Source organism: Falco cherrug, chromosome Z (genome assembly GCF_023634085.1).
Source record: "Falco cherrug isolate bFalChe1 chromosome Z, bFalChe1.pri, whole genome shotgun sequence".
In the NCBI taxonomy this organism is placed as follows: Eukaryota; Metazoa; Chordata; class Aves; order Falconiformes; family Falconidae; genus Falco; species Falco cherrug.
This window is the reverse complement of record NC_073720.1, coordinates 36,066,956-36,087,642: the sequence shown is the minus strand read 5'-3', so window position 1 is coordinate 36,087,642 and position 20,687 is coordinate 36,066,956. Positions and strand designations below refer to the sequence as shown.

The window sequence follows — 20,687 nt, the reverse complement described above, 5'->3', positions numbered from 1 at the left end:
TTTGGAATTAGTTTCAGTAACAGTAATGATCCCAATCCATCAAACAAAATGTATAGTACCACACCCTGTACAGGCTACCTGCCTCTTGTTTACACTGTACCATTAACAAGAAATATAAAAAGAAGACTCAAAAATGTGCTTTAAATAGTCACATTGCAATACTAAGTATATTTACATATAATGAGAACCACTGAAATAAATGAGTTACCCTCTCCAACTATTTTTTTACCATTTATATTTCAATCAAAATCAGTATTTTAAGACTGTACTATATAAGCCTAATAAACGGAAATCCCTGAAATACTGATGTCAGAAAACAGTAAGTCACACTCTGATAATAAGACTTGAAGGATTTTTGCATAGCAACAATGGATGCTGTTTTACTTGAAACATTTTACATATTTCTCTTTTTTTTTCAGTCACAAGTATTTTTTTTCTAATAAACTTAAGTTATATCTGTGTGAAATTTCTACTTTGTTCTACTAGTTTTTACTATTCTGACTACTTCTTGAAACTTCACGAGAAATTAAGATACTATTATAAAAGTGCAAGTGAATTCTGTATTAAGTAGAATGCACACAGCTGTCAGAGGCTAGTTACAAATAAAACCATTTAAATATATTTTAATTACTGTTCTTTGATCAACTATCATCTCTTAATACTGTCTTTGATGTCTGCACACGTATGAAAAGTTGGAGTCAAGACAGAAATGACTGCCTCAGTTCAGTAAACAAATTTAAATATTCACTATTCACTTGGGTAATAGGTATGGTATACTAACCGTATGACTAAACTTATGGTATACATCTCAGAGCTAAAAATGAACACCAATAATGAAACAGAACCAAAACAACAATTACATGACATGAAATTAATCAAGCCTCATACGCTTACGTTTTGAAAACTATTTAAAATCTTTTTGTTCTGCTCTGGTCTACTGTGTAGCATGATCCTGTATCTAACTAAAAAGACTTCAAAATTTAAAGATGCCTAATCTTTATGATCAGAGAAAAGTTATGTGAGAGCTGCTAAATGCACACATACTAAGATGTAAATGGAAATTTACTGTCAAGCAGGATTCAAATTCAACATCACACAGATTACCAGAATACTCAAAACACAATCAATGAAAAGCTTGCCCTCACCAACACAAGTTCCACACTGACTAGAACAAGATTACAACCTTAAACTTTACCCTTACTGAAAGAAAACTGAGATATTCTTACTAATAAAGCCAATAACATAAAACCCATTTTCGCCTGACTACAATGTAATTTCAACAGCAAGAAAAGTTCAAATCCAGGAAAAAATACGTGCTAACATAAGCAACACTGATCTATAAACTTCGTGGCTAGTCAAAGTCTGAAGACATATTAGTGCTGTTCTAACACTACTAATTAACACTACTACACATCCCACAGGATGAACTTTCAGCAAATCTGAAGATGCTCAAGAAATCAGTACTTTACAGCAGAAATAAAATTGTCAAACAAACTTCTTTTTTTTTAGTAAGGATTGTTTAAAAAAAGGGTAACAGGAGAACTAGTAGATGCTTACATGGCTTTGGTGTCCTGTTAATTAAGCCTCTATTCCAAATTCATTCTGTTCTTCTGATGTTGCAGTCAAGAGACAGCAAACGAGTTAGGAGGTTCTCTTAATCACATTTAACTTCAGAACTTCACAAACAAGTACGATTCTGGTTATCTAACAGGTCACAGAAGTAATGATAGGTAATCACTTTTTTTCCCTGCAGAAACCTCAGCTGAGTAACCACACAATAATCATTACCTTTCTAACATTTATGCAAGATAGTAAAGTTGGTAATTGGAAATTTGGCTGTCATCAAAATGCAGCCAACAAGGACCATTATGATGTATTCCCAAAAGGCATACCCTGGCCCTTCAACCAGAGCAAGACTGCACATCAACAAAAATTGGGATATTTTCTATATCAGAATGGAAGAATGTTAGTCAAGAGAAAATACTATGCATGCTGAGCACATAAGCGCATACTGGTAATAAATTTTCTTTCTCCTACAAACCTAGCAACTATGGGCACTACCTATACATGTTTCCTGCCTTAAGAGGCCACTTCAGTAAAACTAATCATTTGTCCCACCACATCTGGTTTAAGATAAACGTACTGAAAAATGAAGGTGCATTTATCTTACTATATTATACTCATTACCATAAGTTATCTGCTTTTGCTTCCTACCATGTCTTCTCTACCATTATCTGTTAAATATCTGGCTGAACTTGTTACAGATCACATAAATGTTCAACCAATACATTTTAGTACAAGGTCAGACTGAACATAACTGAACATTCACAAAAAAACCAGAAAATTCCCTGAATAACAATGACAACTATGCTTCTTCAAAGACACTGGGAACAGGGAGAGTGCCACAGAGCCTAAAATGCTGGCATAGGGTCAAAATGGACACATAGCAGAAAGCCAACAGAAGGCCATAGGAAAATTATTATTTGCACTCACATTCACCATTAAATAATTTAGGACTGCTTTAATTTGGATTCTAATTTACACGGAGCATACTGGTTAATGAATGTACTTCAAGTTCAGACGCCACTAGGAGGAGATACAGAATAAATCAACAAAAGAAACTAACAATTCACCCACACTGGATGAGATTCATTTAAAGCATCCAAAAGAAATCAAGTATAAAGTTGAATCATCAATTGCAGATTGTCACTAGCTACTAATACAGTCTTACTTTTAACCTCAGAAATTTCCTAAAGTTCTTTTCAAGAAGTAAACAAAATTGATTTGAGTGAAATTGTCTACTTGAATTTGAAAGGGATTTCAGCAAAGCTCCACACTAGGAGTTCTTAAAGAAACCCAACCGTTGTATTTTAAGGGCAGAAGTTGAAGAATTGCTTTAATTATGACAAATAAGTAATAGCAATGAACCCTTAGTTTACTCAGTGGGAAAGAGTCACCTGCAGTGTCCCACATGTTCAAAGAATACAGTAAGGTAGAAGGCTAGTGAGTAACAGAATTTTCTAGTACTACTAAGCTATCCAGGTTAATAAAGACAAAGGTAAATGCAAAATATTTACACCAGGTCCACATGAGATACAGCGTGATTATGATACAGTCACACAATATCTAGGTTAGACAATATAGGTGGTGTACATGGAAGAAAGCATCCTAACATCACAAAAACAGCAAACGTCTCCTTAACCTCAGGAAATATAATCAAGATACAAAAAAAGCTTTTATGATAAAAAAATTAAATAGTCTGACAAAATAAACTGCAAAAAACTCTTCAGAGCAATACAAGATGATGAAAGTAGAATGCTGTATTCAGAAATAAAGTCTGAGCATTCAAAAGGCATCATCCAAAGCTGTGTTTGGAGGATAAACGGTTTGAGACTGATTTTACATTTATAACGTTTCAAAAAATCCACCAACATCTTCTGAAAGATAAAACTCTAAAACGATTAAGAAAAAGGTCTAGAATGTACCAAGATGTAAACACACGGAAAACTTAGTATGTTTCAACATCTGTGGAACAAAATTATCAAATCATTAAATTAACAGGAAGTTCAAATTCATACAAAATCTGTGTTAAGGATCCTATGAAAACACTTAAGGAATACTCTGGACAAAGTCAGAACATCAGCGCTGGAATGATCATCATGAACACATCCAGCAGATACTGCATTCTGTGATGTTTCTGTTTTACAGCAGATTACTACATACACAGACTTCGTGCAATTAAACACTGGGTTTTTTTTAATATTCAAGCTCCTTTGGGCTCATGAATAGTCATTAAAGATCTGCCTTTACTTACCCACATTAAGTGAAGTTTTACATTTAACAGGCATTATCACCTTAACCATTTTTGCTTCTCTGCTTAATCATGGGAAAGAGTGCTAGTAAATCTGAAATGCATTAAGTACATCTCATTGACAAATCTATGGAAGAAACTAAGCAATAGTTTACAAAATCATTGTAGGTAGATCATTTCAAAGCCTTTCAAACTCACTTAAAGTCATAAACTGGCCTTTGGAAGATGTCTGGGGTATGCATATAAGATCTGGCACACTTGTAACGTTGGAGCCCTGTTAGTGACAGTGATGGATTTACTGTAATAGTTTCAAATGGCACTTTACAGCTTAGAAATTTTTAGACAAATACATCTCCCCCCATAATACTTGCTTTAGATCTATGATCTGAAGTTAAGTTGCATCGTCAAGAACAATGAAACAAATCGGGACCAATACATTTCATTTTCACAGAGCAAATACAGAAACTTAACCATTGTTTCTAGTAACTAAATCATTTTGGTGTTGTCTTTATTTTTGGTATCTTTGTTAAAGAATATAAATAAGAGTCTTGCTGAATACTGACACTGTTACTAAAGGGTTTTTTCCCCAGGATAAATTAAATTGTGAAGTACCTTCTATTAGCAGCAGCATAAATAGCTACACTACTGCAGCAGCACAGCTGCACAGTTTGTCTTAAGAAAAAACTCCAAACATGCAATTTCCTTTAAAACTGGTGCAGAAACTTAATTTAAAACAAGTAGAAACAATTTTATTATTCTAGAAGTGGACTCACCTGTACTTCACATTTTGGAGAACTCTGATGTACTGCATTTAAAGCATCATGAGCCTGCTGAAGCTGCTCTTGTAACTGACAAATCTTTTCATCTTTTCCTAGTAACTGTTCTTGAAGAGAGGCACAGTTTTGCTGCAGTTGAATTTCACTTGTTTTAACAGTTTCAAAGCATGAAGTCAATTCATTATAAAGCTATGACAGGGGAGAAGAGAAATAACAGGATTAAAAAAAAATTTCAATGCAGACAGCCATACAAATACAGGAGGAGAGAAAGTTAAAATTTAGTAACTTATCCACAAAGATTACCCTTTCTTTTTTATATTTCAACAATTCTTTCACACATCTTGTTCTCCTGCCTCCTGTCAGGCTGTATACATTTGAAAACAGTGATCGCAACAATCATGAAACTTTATGATTGAAAGATTTTCCAGGAAACCACAATTTACATTGGAATATTACCCGTTTCAGTTGCTTCTTTGTGGCATTTATGAATGGAAATGGACACCTAAAAATCAGGATTTATTTTGACAGTTTATATAAAATATAGAAAAGTAAAATACAAAAGAAAAAAAAAACAAAACAAAACAAAACGTATTGAGGACAGGCAAAAATCTGAAACATCTGTCCTGGGAATGAAATTAAAGGAACAAGAATGCCAAATATCATCCTTGTCTTTTATAGAGTAGTTTGATCTTTTAAAACTAAGATACTCAATATAGCTTGGATAGCAATACGGTGAATCCACTAACGCCTACTACATTTTATATGAATGTAAAATGGTTGTTCAAATAATTATTCTGTGGGAATTTTTTTGACATTAACTATAAAACCCAGAGATAATATTACAAGTTCTTACCCATGGCTGCTGCTCAACTGTTTTGCTGACACCAGAATATTGTATATATTCTGCAATTGCTTTAGAAGAGATTCCATACACACAAAGACTTCCTAGAACTATGTCTGAGTAATAACTAGCAGTACATGGCATCTAACTGGCAAAAAGAAGTTATTTTCAAGAATCATAGAACTAGCCTATCCCTCCATTTTTACCCTTCTTTTTTAGCGTAAACATCTGAAAACTGTTTAAAACAAAATCATCCTTTTATTTCAAAAATATAAAAACAAATTTGAAAAATAAACCTGTAGTTGAATAAACAGCGGTACAGATTCTGAAGGTAATAGATGACTCTACAGCTTTACAACCATTCCTCTCTCCATTTCAGTCCTTCATTTCTTTGATTGTAATTTTTTCTCAGAATAAACAATATTCTTCCAACTATTTATTCCATCATAAAATAATCTGTAGAAGGTATGTATGTACTTCCGCATACACTTTCTGACAGTTTTCTTTGGAAAATCCATTTCTGCTATTCCATCCAAACAAAAGTAACTCACTGAAAATCAGAATCTCTCAACCTATCAATACTGTTTATAAGTACAAGGAGCTGACACAAGTAATTTTACTCGTAAAAACATAATTTTACTCTTCATTTTACTCTTTGCCTTGTCAGCTTTACTTACATGATACTCTTCTTTCCCCCTTTCATCTGGTTACACCACTTAAGAGATTAAAGCCATTGGAAAACAATCACAGCTTTTAGATTTGGAAACTGCCTACCTAACACTTTGTGAGAAATTTGGAAACAATCATCTCCCTTCCTTTCTTTCCTTGTCATTTCAGACAAAGTAAATTACTTCGTGCCTACTTCTAAAGCAGATCAGAGATCATGTCTCTCAGGCAAAATTAATTCAAAGTCCAGATCGATTGATAACTTGAATTACTCTGAGTCTTAAAATTAAACTTTTGCATTGAAACTTCTGTGCCTACCGGATCTTTCTTATATACTTAAGAAAGCTTACATCATCTCTAGAAATGCAAGTTTGAGATGAACCAATTTCTTACAGAAATCAGTATCTCACAGGAAAACAAACAGTTAATTTATCAAACCCATGCATTTTTAGATAACGTACTTCCAAACAAACGGAACATCAAGACACAGTTACTTCCAGCTATAACTATATAAGCTCATTAGCTAGATCATACTGGTATGACAATTTGCTGGTTTTATGACTAGCAGCACTTAAGTGGTTGTAATTATAGTATCTGAAAGGTAACATCCTAGTAAGATGAATGGAGAACATCAAAAACATGATGCTTTTTTCTAGCTGGCAGCCACATCTCCTAATGTAGCTAATGGGTATTTTTGGTAGTCAGCATTTGTCAGGACAAGACAAATAGCATGTCTTTTTACTTGCATAAACTTTTCCAACCTTTCTAGCTTTGAAAACAGCAACAACAGAACACATACATTTCATGTATAAAACTAGCTGAAAGCTGTGTGTTAAAAAACACAGACACATCAGGGATCTTTTTACACAGACTTTATATATATATATATATATATATTTAAACAACACTGAAGTACTAGTTTATAGGACTCAGATTATTTTTTTAAGGTATTTAACATCAGAAAATTTCAAAATGAAAATTATCTGTATGAAAAGAAATGGTTTTATCTACTTTCCACAGATAACAAGAACAGCTTCCAAATCTCCATTTGGCCTCTTATCTTTTCTTTCATGGTGATGCACTGTTTTGTGAATTAAATACATGCTTAACGTTTATTTTGGATTATTTTGGGGGTTTCTGCGCATTTCTGAACCTGTTTTAGAAGAGGCACCACATTTAGTCACACTGCAGTAAGCACATTCCAAAACACACAGAATGGCACAACACAGTAAAACAGGTCTACCATTTACAAAGATAGAAGTCAGGTGTAGAGAGGTAAGATGTAAAATGGAGATCATAGAACTAGAGAGGGAACATTGTGTAGGGAATCCAAATGAAAGACAAAAATACTGTAAACTATGTACCTCAGAACTAGCAAGCTTCACTGAAAAGAGGAGTGAAATCCTAACTGTTCATAAGTGACTGGTTATACCTTACATGTATGTCAATAAAAGATGAGACTTGCCCAGGAAATTTGTTAATCTCCAAGAAGAAATATTTATATTTACAAGATAGAACAAAAACCTAAAATATTTTAAATTATTCTTTATACATTTTATGAAATTTGGTAGTTGAGGGGAAAAAAGCAACAGCCAGCAACACAATGCTGTACTTTGCACAAACTGTTGCACTGACTATATTTTGAGAACCTGATTCTAATGGCTTCAAGCTGTCCTTTTTCTGACAGGCAACATAGACTGTTACAGGTGAAAGTATTTAAAAACAAAAAAATTAAAAGTATCTGAAAACAGTACACTGTAATAAATTCAGTCTATATGACACAAGAGCATTATTTATCAGTCAGGAAGGAAGAGTATCTTCGCTGAATTACAGAAAATTAAGTATTCCGTAAGATGTGACTCCAATGCCTGCTCACATGTGATAGAAAATATTTAACAGACAGAAAATGGTGGGGTGAGGTAAAGTACTGACATACGTCAAATATGTGTGATGGCAAAATTAAGTTAGATCAGACTAAAGAAAGCTGAGGAATTCCAACAAAACCTAGTAAAACTAAATCATTAACCCATGCTATCCATTGTATTCTGTTAGCCAGAATCATAGTGCAACTGGAAAAAACCTGCACTTTTTCACTGCAAAAAGTGAAACAGTTGACACAAATGACCAACACTAACACTATACAAATGTGCAGGATTTATTTTAAACTACGTTTAGACTGCTCCTTTGCCAATTAACAGTCGGGACACTTTTTCCAGTTCTAAAATAATTTCCACTTCCATAATCCAAACAGTACATAGGTAAGGATCTCATAGACTTTTCTATGAAATTAGCACACAAAGTGGGGACATCCAGGAGATTTCCTTCAAAAGTGTATTCCTGCAAGGAACTAACCCTAAGGTAGATCCATCCATTAAAATGCAGCTGTAGCCAATTCTATACACTGGTTGTCAAACAAATATTGTCCTACATTAAATGTTTTATCTAAAGGCTCACACCTTAAAAGCCAGTGTATTACAGAGACCTGAATAAAGGAACCCAAATATACAGTAACATTAAATACAGTAATTACATGAATGAAAAAAAGTTACAGTAAAACTGTAAGGGAAACTGTTACAGCACCACCACAGAAATCCATGTTACAAGATCATTCTGTTTATGAAAAGAACAAGGGCAGAAATCAGCTGGAGAAGCTCTAAGGTGAAACTGAAGAGGCACTCCAGACAGACAGCATATTGATGGTGTTTACTTTTAAAATTGAAAGGTAGAGGTAGAGTGATTTTTTAAGATGAGACACCATGAAGCTTACCTATGATACAAGAGGAAAATGTCAGACACAAGTGAGTGATTAAGAACAACAGAAGAATGTACAGAATGGATGTAAGATCAGGTAACGTGCAAGTAAGAGTCACTAGTACAAGCTGAAAGGGAAGATGTGCTTTCCTCAGCTTTATGTCACTATATAACCGCAAATACTACGGTTGTTTTAGAAAACATGTAAAATGGGTAACACTAGCAGTATACCTTCTCAAAAATAACAACAGAGAACATAAAAGGACATTTCAGTCTTCTTATTAGTGTTGTTACTGCAAAAATTCTGATGTGCCCATTTACATCAATGAATCCAGTATTTCCTGTTTCCTGACGCATCCCCCCACCCCCTGCAACACAGCCTTCCAGTATTCATTCATCTAATCGGTTTTGTGCAACTCCTTGTGTGGATATCGCTATCTAATGGTGGGGGTTGTGGATTGCTTTTTTGAATATATAAAAATACTGACACATTTCAATCAGAAAGACTGTATTTCTCAGCAACAACTTCTCTGTGAAATGCGACCAAACTCTGCCTAGATTTCTTTTCTCTATATAGTGTAGTGTCAGAGAACATTCAGCAAGCTTGTGAAGAACACCAGTCCTAGGTAATGCAGAAAAATGTTAATAATTCATACTGCAAATTGTACCACTTAAATCCTCCATTGTGGGACCAATCTGATTATATATAAAATTCAGACATATTTAAATCTTGTAATTCTTACTCAGATCAAAATTGGTATTATTCATAAACATATTCAAGCAAACAATGTCAAGATTTTTCTTCTTGCACCATCTCATCAGTTTACATAATTTCATTTACAGCTCTCATATTGTAAAAAAGCACATTCTCATTGCCAGAAAAATGAAGGCAGTGGTTTGCAAACATTAGCAATAGATTTAGAATTATAAATTACTTACTCCCCCAGCCCCCCCGCACCGCCCCCCCCCCCCCCCCCCCCCCCAATACTTAAGCATTCTGTAGATATCAAAGTACACCATTACACACAGGACCTATAGCACACTAAGAATATCAGTACAGGGGTTTTCAAGCATGAAAATCATCACCTCTGAGTGCAGTTTAACATCACCCTGAGAGAACCAGAGTCTACCCAGGATTTCTTCAGCTTTAACCTATGGGCACATCTGATGCCAAAATATGCTTGCTAGTGCATGACCAACTGTATTGGTGTTTGGTATACAAAAATAGACTGATGTAATTAGCACACTTCCCAACAACAGAAAAGTACTGGAGCTTGAACTAAACTGTGAGATAATCTTTGTTAAAGATCCAAGTTTCTCACAGCTTTCACAGGTGAAGTGGATGACAAAAATGATGATTCACTCATTGCTGATGTGGGCTTCAGCATATTTGACTGGACAGTTAGTTGCTCTCAGCTCTTGCATGTGTGAAAGAACTTATGTTTTATTCCAATGTGAGGGACAACCTCATTGTTACTACCATTTAGGAACATATATATGTATATATATATAAAAAAAGATATAATAAAACCTAAACCCATATATATATATATATGGGTTTAGGTTTTATTTTGCCAATTTAATGCTGCTTATGTGCACACATTTATGTGACCACATTTTTTTTATGTTTAACTAAGCTCTAAGGTTGTTGCAGTGACAAAAGAGACTGTAAGTGGCAAAAAATTACCTTTAGGATGGCAAATCCACTGACTTGCCATTTTGATTACAATTTCTCAGGCTCAAAGGAAAGCAAACTATCTCCACACACTGACACCATGAGAAGGACTAGCAAAGGCAACCACACACACAAAATTAGCCACAACATCTGAAAATATATCTGACATTATCCTATTTTTATCTGCTTTCTGGTGCACTTGATACAGACTTCCACAATACCTCATAATTGAAAACTCTTACTGTATTTTCTAATTATGCCAGCAATCTAACTATTCAACAATGCTTTTCTTCATCACAGGCGTGTACTGTACCACTAGCTACATTACTTTCTCTATGAGAGCTAAGTTCCAGCACACAAATTAAGATTTCCTATTTAATAACAAATAACAGTATTTCCATTTCACTATAAGGGCCTTCCACTAAGAGATTTTAATCAGTATGATTAACAAGGAACCTGAAGGCCACATCAGATCAAGGGAAAGTACTGCATTACAAAAACAAAGGCCCCAAATTGTAAATTTCAGAAAACTGTGATAAGCTGGCTAAGGAGTTCAGAATCTCTTCTTGTCTTATTATCCCTAGTATTGATTGAAGTCTCTCCACCTTGAAATTGTTGGTGAGGACAAATCTATTGAGCCTCATTAAATCCAGCATAGGAATGAAGTCCCTGGAGCATTTGGGACCACTGAAACAGATGCTGTACATTTCAGAAAAATATTCTCTCTCCTTGAGCATTAGAACTACAGCTGCAATATGAAATAGATATCAGTTTGTTTCCATAAATACTCTAACATAAAGTAGTTATTGTAGAATACAGCACCCTTAATATCTGTATGTAGAAACAGTAGCAGTATGTCAAGTCAATGCACGTTGACAAAACAGATTACAGATCTTGATGTATATGTGTTACCCACTACAGCTAGACTTGGAAGAGATTTTGTGGTCCTCATGGATTTCCACATAATCCAGTACCAGTTCATGACCTTGATCTGGTTTATCAGAAATGTTTTTTCTTTTATTCAGTCTACTGTTCTGTACTACACATTAGCATCAGCACAAAAAGCAGTTCTTCCTAAATGGTTAAGACTGTTAAAACAAACTTTGAATATGTGAGCCAACCACATCGCCTGAGCTATAGCATATACTGCCTATCCCACCACTAACAGAGAGGTCACTGATCTTGCTGTAAGGGACAATATATCATAGGATGTACATACTGATAGGCTCAATGCCATTTGGAGCAGTAGGAAATACTCCTTTGTGAATATGTTTATGGAATAGCTGACACATCCTTATCTAGCTGTTGCAGCCTGCATATTGCTAACGCGTGGAAGACAAACAGAACACACAATGGTCTGCAATGGTTTGCCTTTCTCATTCAAGGGAAAAATAGGCATTTGTATTATTTTTATAGATGCAGAGTTTTCCAAAGGTCTGCTGTGACTTCAGTATGACTGCATAACTTGTGATTTGGAAAATGAATGACTTCAAAGCAGTTACAATTGGGTATCTCATACAGTTCTCCTGATCAGAAGTATAGAACAGGATTGTCATGATAAAGGCGCTCCTTTTCTCCTCCAAAAAATTTGCCAAACATTACTAGATCTATTTCATTCTGACTCAGGGAACTTAACTTTTTTTTTTTTAACTATATACCTTTTTTTTAACTATTTCTTATAATAAACAAAAAGAACAGTTTTTTTCCCCAGGTTCATTAGGTACTTTCCTATTTTACAAAAAGACTTTTTATCTTTCAGATAAATCAGATTCACAGTCATAATTTGCCAGAATATTTGAGTTGGCTTTTGCTGGCTTAAGAGGCGAACCTTACCCCTGGAAAAATACTGAATTCAGCACCTCCTAACCAGTAAATTTTAGGGTCATTTCTGAGTTGGATAGTAGCAGCTATCAAATAAAAGGGCTTATCTTCAAAATCACACTATTCTTGTTCTTGTTCTATGATCATCTAAGCAGAAGTCTTAAGTTCTGCTATGACAGACAAAGAATGGTGAACCAGCTTTCTGAAGCAATCCTGAATTTCGAGCCAAGACCAGTTTAGAAGCAGCCTGCCCTTACAGCTATATTAAGTATACACATCAATTTTCCATAATACATAAGTAACTTATAATAGTAAAATTATATTTCATAGGACAGGTTAAACTCTTTCCCAAATTGAAGTAATACTCACAAAAATCACTATTATGCAAGGTAAAGTGACCGTTATAAAAAATTTTATCATGCTTTAAAACAGTCTCATGAAAACCCAGTTTCATTTTCTTTGATATATGGTAGAATTCATCTAGAAGAATATGGTCTTATGAACACTAATGAAGAGCATTCATATTATTTTCATTTGTGCCAATTATTTTGTTTTGAGTGACTGAAAGGATTCATTTAACACCAATAGAAGCACTGACAGAAGAATGAAAAATGAAAGAAATAGCAACTCCCAACACCTACATTCTGGTTTGTTGGTTTTGTTTGGTTTTTTTTTTTAATCCTATAATTTACTTTGTCTTGCCCCAGATACGTGGAACTCCCCCTGCCTTGTACATGTTCTGAACACCTTTGATGGAAGCCTACCTGTAGCTTGTCTGGGCTACCATCGCTGCAGCCAATAATACACTTGTGCAGCATTAAGTACACAAGAATCTGCTGGGCACTATGTGTTATAAAATGTTAACACATTTTTAGAAACCTAGGACTGATTCTGGCTTGACTTAGGCCTAGCTTCACAATTTTAACACAAACTGCATACTCTTAAGTAAGATGATAAAGAGAAACACCTGTTATTTGAAAAAGCACTGACAGTACGCAATTTGACAAAACAGTCCCACAACTGGAAGAAGGTATGTGAAAGTTGTCTGTACAACTTCTTGTCTTCTTCCTCATCAATGTTTCCAAAAAGGAAGGAAACATATCTTCTTTATTTCTTACAGACTGAAAAACACAACCACATAGTTTGCTACACTCAAAAGTCTGAGTAGTGTGCATGTGATGGCTCTTCAGGGTTAGTGTTTTCCCTGGCATTCATCAGAAGTATGAATCTGTTCTATAAATGTAAATATAATTTAAAAAAAATTAAATTATCAATTTAAAAAGCTATTCTGGCAACAATTTTTCCAGTTAATTTTGATTGAGCAGTTTTTTGCATCTTAAATGATTAAAATGGCTTGAGATTCACACAAATACATTATTCACAAATGAAAGGAATTTCTTCTAAATTATCAGAAACAAATTGGAGAATTTAGCAATTGAAAGTTCTAGGAGAGAAAGAAGAAGAAAAGCATAAATAACACAATTACATACAGAAATTCATATGCTTGGCAATTCTCTCCCATTTTTCTTCAGATATAACTAAATCTTTAAATTTCAAGGCTCATTAGTTTAATGTAAGCAAGGTGCCATATATGCTGGGATGTAATTAGGCCAATAAATTCTGTTAGTCTGACAACCATATTTTGACAACAATAAAGATCCAGAGAGTTAAAGGACGCAACACTGCACAGTGCTTTGATTACTCTGTCCAATGTACAGATGGATATTAAAATGAACCCTGTGATCATAAAGCAAAATGGCATACTTTCTGATATGATGTTGTTTCAGCTGTGTGTGCTTCTTCTTGGTTCTTCAGTACTTTTTGTGTATCAATATTGAGAGCCTGAAGCTGCTTTATCAGCTCAGCCTGCTGTGTTGTATGTTCAACGTTTTGTCTGTAAAGACTCTGCAGCTCCTGTAACTCCTTCCTGTGCAAAACAAGCAATAAATAGAAATTAAGAAAAAGAACAATTACCTCCGTTAAACAATTGTGTTCAAATAATTTTATTGTAGATAATGAGCTTCCTATTTTCATTTATTTCTCTGTCAATTGCCTTATAAACACTAGAAGTTACATATAAAATATTTATCACATACTTTTGTGAAATATCTACAAAACAGTTAAGTTTCAAAATGGAATGCCATTCAATTTCCCTCTAATGCTCTAACTGCTCTAAAATAAATGGATTTTCACTACTGCATCAACACTTTCTAATCAATATTCAGTTAACTCTTTAGCAGTAAGTGTCAAAATATAGAATATTTAGAACACATGAATACTAAAATAATTTTTTTAACTATCAGAAAAAAGTTAAGTTTTTCTTAAGTTGCAGAGTATATGTAAAGCAAGTCTCTTATCTGAAATACATATACTCCCTACACAAAGTATGTCTGCTGATGAATTACCTGTTGTCTGCAGGTACAGCACACTGCAACAACCATAAGCAAAGCAAGTAAACTTTGGTGTGTATTATCTAACCTAACAATAAAAGCTCTAAAACAAAGTAATAGGAATTGTGCTGTAATGCAACCATAGCATAGATTTTGTATCATCAGTTTGCTTGAGAATTTTATTGTACAGCTAATAGATCTTCTAAATTAAGGCGAAAGCAAAGATCAGCAACACTTGTTTTAAACAGTGATTAAAAACTTGGAATATTTTCCGTAACATGTTATAAGTTCAGATGACTCCATTAATCCTTTTTAATGTATCTTATACTTAATTTTCTGTTTAATTCACAAGCACGTTTCACCCTACTATTACATACAGATACTAACTTTAACACTCCAATTAATTTTCTTCTTATTCCTTAAAGAATTTTCTTAGTGAGCTCCAACACATATGTGGCTTCTCTATGCCTAGAATTATCATTAACAACAAGAATCATCATAAAATTTTTATAATACTGCTGGAGACGTCCAGGCAACAATTAGTGTACAAAAAGTAAGCGGCAATACCAAATTTACTATGTTTTCCTGAAACTGCAGAAGGACAAAGAAACCATTTTAAGGGAACTAGCAAAAAAAAACCATTTAAGACCTGTGCCACTACTTAATTTGTGATTACATTTCAATTACATAAAAATTGAAATTACATGTACCATAACAGCACAGTCAGACAACTTGATGTTGTAAAAAATGCACTGTTTATAAAAGTGTGTTAACAGGCAAATACATAAGAACACTTAAGGACATCTTACTTAACAGTATTTAAGTCTTACTGTTCTTAATGAGATGTAAAATAGCTTCTCAAAATTAACAACAGTAGAGATGCAGTAAGGAATCTGGTTTTGTTGCATAAAAAGTCAACTGCAGTATGTACTTCATATGTATTAATTCAATCCTTTTCATAAGCAGCAGAAATAAGGACATAAGTGATACATTGGCACTTCCCAACACCCTGTACAACAGGCTTCCAAACAAGCACTTGCTTCATTTCCCTGACTGTGAGTATATAGTAGAAAATGACAGATCTTTGCACTGCAGTTAAAACACAGACTATATTAATTTTGCACAGGTTCTCCAACCAGAATCTCATTTTATTGTGGAAGGGAAAAACATGGGATAACCTTGAACCCTCAGATACTGTTGGAAATGGTAGTAACTGTTGCCACAACCATTCTGGTGTATTGCTGCTCTTTAATTTGTATGCAAACATCAATACAGTTTTCCATGTCTGTCACCTGAGAATACACAGTATTAGGTGTTCTCTAATGGTCTGCCCACAAAGTGTATTGCCACCCATGAACTGCAGCAGTCAGAACACATATTTGTTCATGTTAAATTCAAGCTTTTTAAATACAAGGAAGCTCAGTCACAGTTCCATTATGTCACACTTTAAAAATAAAATTTCTTCATACGCATTCCTAAATTCCTTTTTCTTTTGAGTAAAAAGTTACCCAAACCAAAATAGCTGCAATCTGAAAAATTCTTCACACAGAAGCACACAAATACTGCACTTAACTTGCGGCTGAATGATACAACTGCTTTTATTCTCTTTAGTGAATGAGGTGCTATTTTTACATTGTGAATCCACAAGGGGAAACTTTTTATTTCTTTTTTACACAAGAAGAAGAAAATTATGCTCAATCTTATGATGAATTATTCAGCGCCAATAGTGCAATACAAATTAATTCACATAATGAAGCACCTTTGATAAGATACAGGCCAACCTGGTGAGGGGAGCTTTAAACAAGGAATGGCAGAGGACAGAGATGCTGATGACCAAGCCACGAGTAAGGGAGCTGTGGCCCAGGTGGGCAAGCAAAAGTCACAGGTTGGTGTGGACAGGAAAGACCTTGTGATAAACAGTACAATGCTCAAGGAGGATCACCTCAAGCACACACACATAAATATGGGAGGGCTGACAGGACATCATGGGGGAAGCTCTTAAGAGTCTTCCTGGGAAATAAGCACAACTGTGTGCCCATCTGAACTTGCTGTTCAGAAGCACACAGCATGTCCCTATGGAGGATGACGGGAGGAACTACAGATTTGTCTGCAGTTGCAGGGCTTCTCAGGATCACACAGACAAGGTGGGATACGTCACATGACCGGAGTGTTGCCATGCATGCATACAGGCTGTTGAGGAAGGACAGGCTGGGATAGCAAGAAGTTGCCCTTTATGTGAAAGAGCAGCGTTAAGTAGATGGAGCTCTGCCTTGGGATGGGCAATGAGCCAGTTGAGGTGTGGGCAGACCAGTGCAGATTACAGTACAGCTGCCTGCTGATCCATTCTGGTCTGGAAGAAGAATTAAGTCCTCTTCAGAAAACTGGCAGAAGATTCATGTTTTCAGGCCCTTGTCTTTCTGGGGGACTTGAATCACTCCAGTATATGCTGGAGAGACCACATGGCAGGGCACAACCGATCCAGGAGGTTTCTGGAGTGCTTTGACAATAACTTCTTGCCACAGACAATCAGCAGCCTGATGACAGGAGATACACTGCTGGACCTCATACTTACAAACAGGAACTGGTCAGAGATGTAACGCTCAGGGGCAGGCTTATGTGCAGCCTTGAGATGATGGGAGTTCAGGATTCTGAGAGGAGCAAGAAAGGCAAAAAGCACAATTGCAACATAGATTTCAGAAAAGCAGACTTGGGCGTTTACAGGGACCTACTTGGAAGAATCCAGTATAGTACTGGCCTGGAGAGAAGAAGGATCAGGATCTATGACAGCTTATTGATTTTCAAGAATCACCTCCTCCAAAATCAACAATGGTCCATTCCAGTGAGCAAGAAGTCAAGCAAAGGTAGCTGGAGGCTTGCATGGATGAACAAGGGCCTCCCCTGACTAAACTCACATGCAAAAAGAAAGGATACAAGATGCAGAGATAAGGACAGGAGGACAGGAGGAATTCAGACATTGTCTAAACATGCAGGGATAAGGAAAGCCACAATGTGTGGGGAGTTGAATGTGGTGAGGAGTACAAAGAGCAGTAAGAGGCTTCTGTGAACAGGTCAGCAGCAAAATGAAGACAAGGGATAAAGTGGGATCACTGATGAAAAAAAGCAGGAACTCTGGTAGCAAAGGACATAAAAAAGGCCAAAGCACTCAAGGCCTTCTTCAGCTCTGTCTTTAAAGGTAACACTTGCCTCTAGCAATCCCAGGTCCCTGTGAGTCAGTCTCAGTGGAGGAGGATCAGATCAGTGAACATTTAAACAAACTGGCCATGCACATGTCCATGGGAGTCGATGTGATACACCTATGACTCAGTGCTGACAGAGGCTCAGTAATCTTAATGATCTGAAAGATCACACCTCGGGGGAGGTTCCTGACAACTATAAGAAAGCATGTCACTATATTCAAGAAGAATAATCTGGGAAACTTGAGCCTCACCTCAGTCCCTGGAAAAGTGATGGACCATGTATGGGACCAGAAGATCACTGGGAGTAGTCCTCACGAATTTACTAAGAAGAAATGATAGGTAACCAACCTGACAGCCTTCTCGGATGAAACAACTAGCTTGGTGGATGAGGGGACAGCAATGGATATTGTTTATCTTGAGTGTAGTAAGGCTTTTGACACTGTCTGCAAGAAAACGCTTATAGATGGACTGATGAGGTATAGGCTAAATAAGTGGACAGTAAGGTGGACTTGAACCTGGCTGAACTACTGAGCTTAAAGGGTTGTAATCAGAGGCACAAAGTCCAGTTGAAGGCCAGGCACTAGTGGTGTATCCTAGGGGCTGACACTGGGTCCAATACTTTCTAACATCTTCATTAATGACCTGGACAAATGGGACAGTGCACCATAGCAAGTTTGTTGATGACATAAAACTGAGGGCAGTGGCTGTTTCACCAGATGTTTGTGCTGCTATTCGGAGGGACCTCAACAGGCTGGACAGATGGGCTGACGAGAACCAAAGTTCAAAAGGAAGTGCAAATTACTGCCCCTGGCGAGTAATAACCCCATGCACTAGCACAGACTGGGGGCTGATCAGCTGGAAAGCAGCTTGTCAGAAAATGCCTGGGGATACTGGTGGACACCATCTTGACCCTATAATATGCTCTTGTAACAAAGGCCAATGACATCCTGAGCTGCACTGAAAAAAGCACTGCCAGCAGGGGGAGGGAGGATCTTTCCCCTCTATTCAGAAGTGCCAAGACACACCTTGGTGCTGTGTCCAGTTCAGAGCTTCCCAGTACAAAAGACATATGGACATACTGGAGTAAATCCAGTGAAGGACCACAAAGATGATGAAAGAACTGGAGCATCTGCCGTACATAGAGAGGCTGGGAAAGCTGGGACTGTTCAGCCTGGAGAAGGGAATGCTCAGGGGAATATTACCAACGTGTATAAATACCTGATGTGAGTCTATAAAGAAAATGGAGACAGACTTCTCAGTGGTGCCCATTCACATGAAAAGAGGCAATGGGCACAAATAAAAAACATATGATGTTCCAGTTAAACATAAGAAACATGTTTTTATCCTGTAAGAGTTCCACTCTTTTTTATCCTGTATGAGTTATCACTGGAACACGTTATCCCAAGAGGTTGTGGAGTCTCCATTTTTGGACACACTGAAACTTGACTGGACACCATCCTGGGCAGCCTGCTGCAGCTGATACTGCTCAAGCAGAGGGCTGGACCTGTTGGAGCAGCGGGACTACACAGTCTCAGCCACTCAATGATTCTGTGTGATTCTGTTACTAATTTGCTTGCAGTGTGCTCAAAGGGAGTATACAAAATCAACAAAATCAACCCCATGACAATCAAAAACAGTTACAAGATAAAAATTATTTTCTGATCAAAATATCTATTAATATGCTTACTCAAACCAGCAAACTACTAGGCACTCTACAAGAGACACCTGCCTGTCACCGCAGCAGGGTAAGAATGTCAAAGCCTTAGTAAAATGATACTCCTAGGTGAGGACGTAACAGAATAAATAATCAAAAATTGCAAATTGGATGTAACAAAGTTAATAGTGGCATTTAAAATATATGTACCTATATACACACATACATATGCATCTATACATACATGCACAGATAAGTAAAAATATCTAAATCTATATGTTAAATCTATAGATTATATGTGGATATGTACATCTACACATACAAGTAGGATAAATGTATACAAATATAAGCACATACTGATAAAATGTTTTAATATATTGTGCACTCTAAACAAACACAAATTTAAGAAAAACGTCACCATCAGCAACACTAATGGAATACACAGTATTCTCTCAGCCAAGTACCAATATTGAAACACCTACTAGTTCTATTTTTTCCCTACTACCCCTACCCTCCCCATAAACAAACACACTATGATACACTGAGAGTATTTAGCTCCATTTAACACTGAAGTCACCAGATAGCTCTGAGAAAAAAAAAACTCCTGTCTCTAACCTAACACCTTGAGACCGGTACAATGGGAAACCAAGAAATTTACAGAAAGTGAACTGCACACTTCAAGTCACAAGGAACAGCCTGCATGCAATGAAAAATACCCATTTTTTTCTCAAGTAGAAGTAGAAGAGCATAGCTAAACTATTTTAGCCACTAAAGTAATATTACGGTAACCTTAGCAGATTTTCCCTTAAAGATTGCAAGGCTGACACCACATGAAGACACTACAAATTGGACTGCAGCAAGACTTGAAGATTTCACACCTTGTCCTACCAATAACAATACTTAAGGTTCATACTACTGTTTAGGGTAGAGATAGCTCTAGCGCCTACATCTTGCAACAGTGGAAACTAAAGTTTCCTTCTATCCTTAGAGGTTAATATTAAATAAAACTTTTATATCTGTAGATACCAACAGTTTAAAAGTAAACAGTGGCTTCCCAGAGATGTATATGAAATGAGCAGCTACTGTCATTTCAGAAGCTATACAA

General features: G+C 36.0%; 1 protein-coding gene across 3 annotated transcripts in view; it reads right to left on the bottom strand.

Annotated features, from left to right (window-relative positions):
• CNTLN (centlein) overlaps positions 1–20,687 on the bottom strand; it is a 198,014-nt gene that overhangs the window by 115,824 nt on the left and 61,503 nt on the right. For all 3 annotated transcript variants that reach the window (XM_055699169.1, XM_055699168.1, XM_055699170.1), the window contains 2 exons: positions 14,106–14,268; positions 4,585–4,776 (listed from right to left, as the gene is read on the bottom strand). In XM_055699169.1, coding sequence (XP_055555144.1) covers positions 4,585–4,776; positions 14,106–14,268 — 355 coding nt within the window. The remainder of the gene's footprint in view (positions 1–4,584; positions 4,777–14,105; positions 14,269–20,687) is intronic.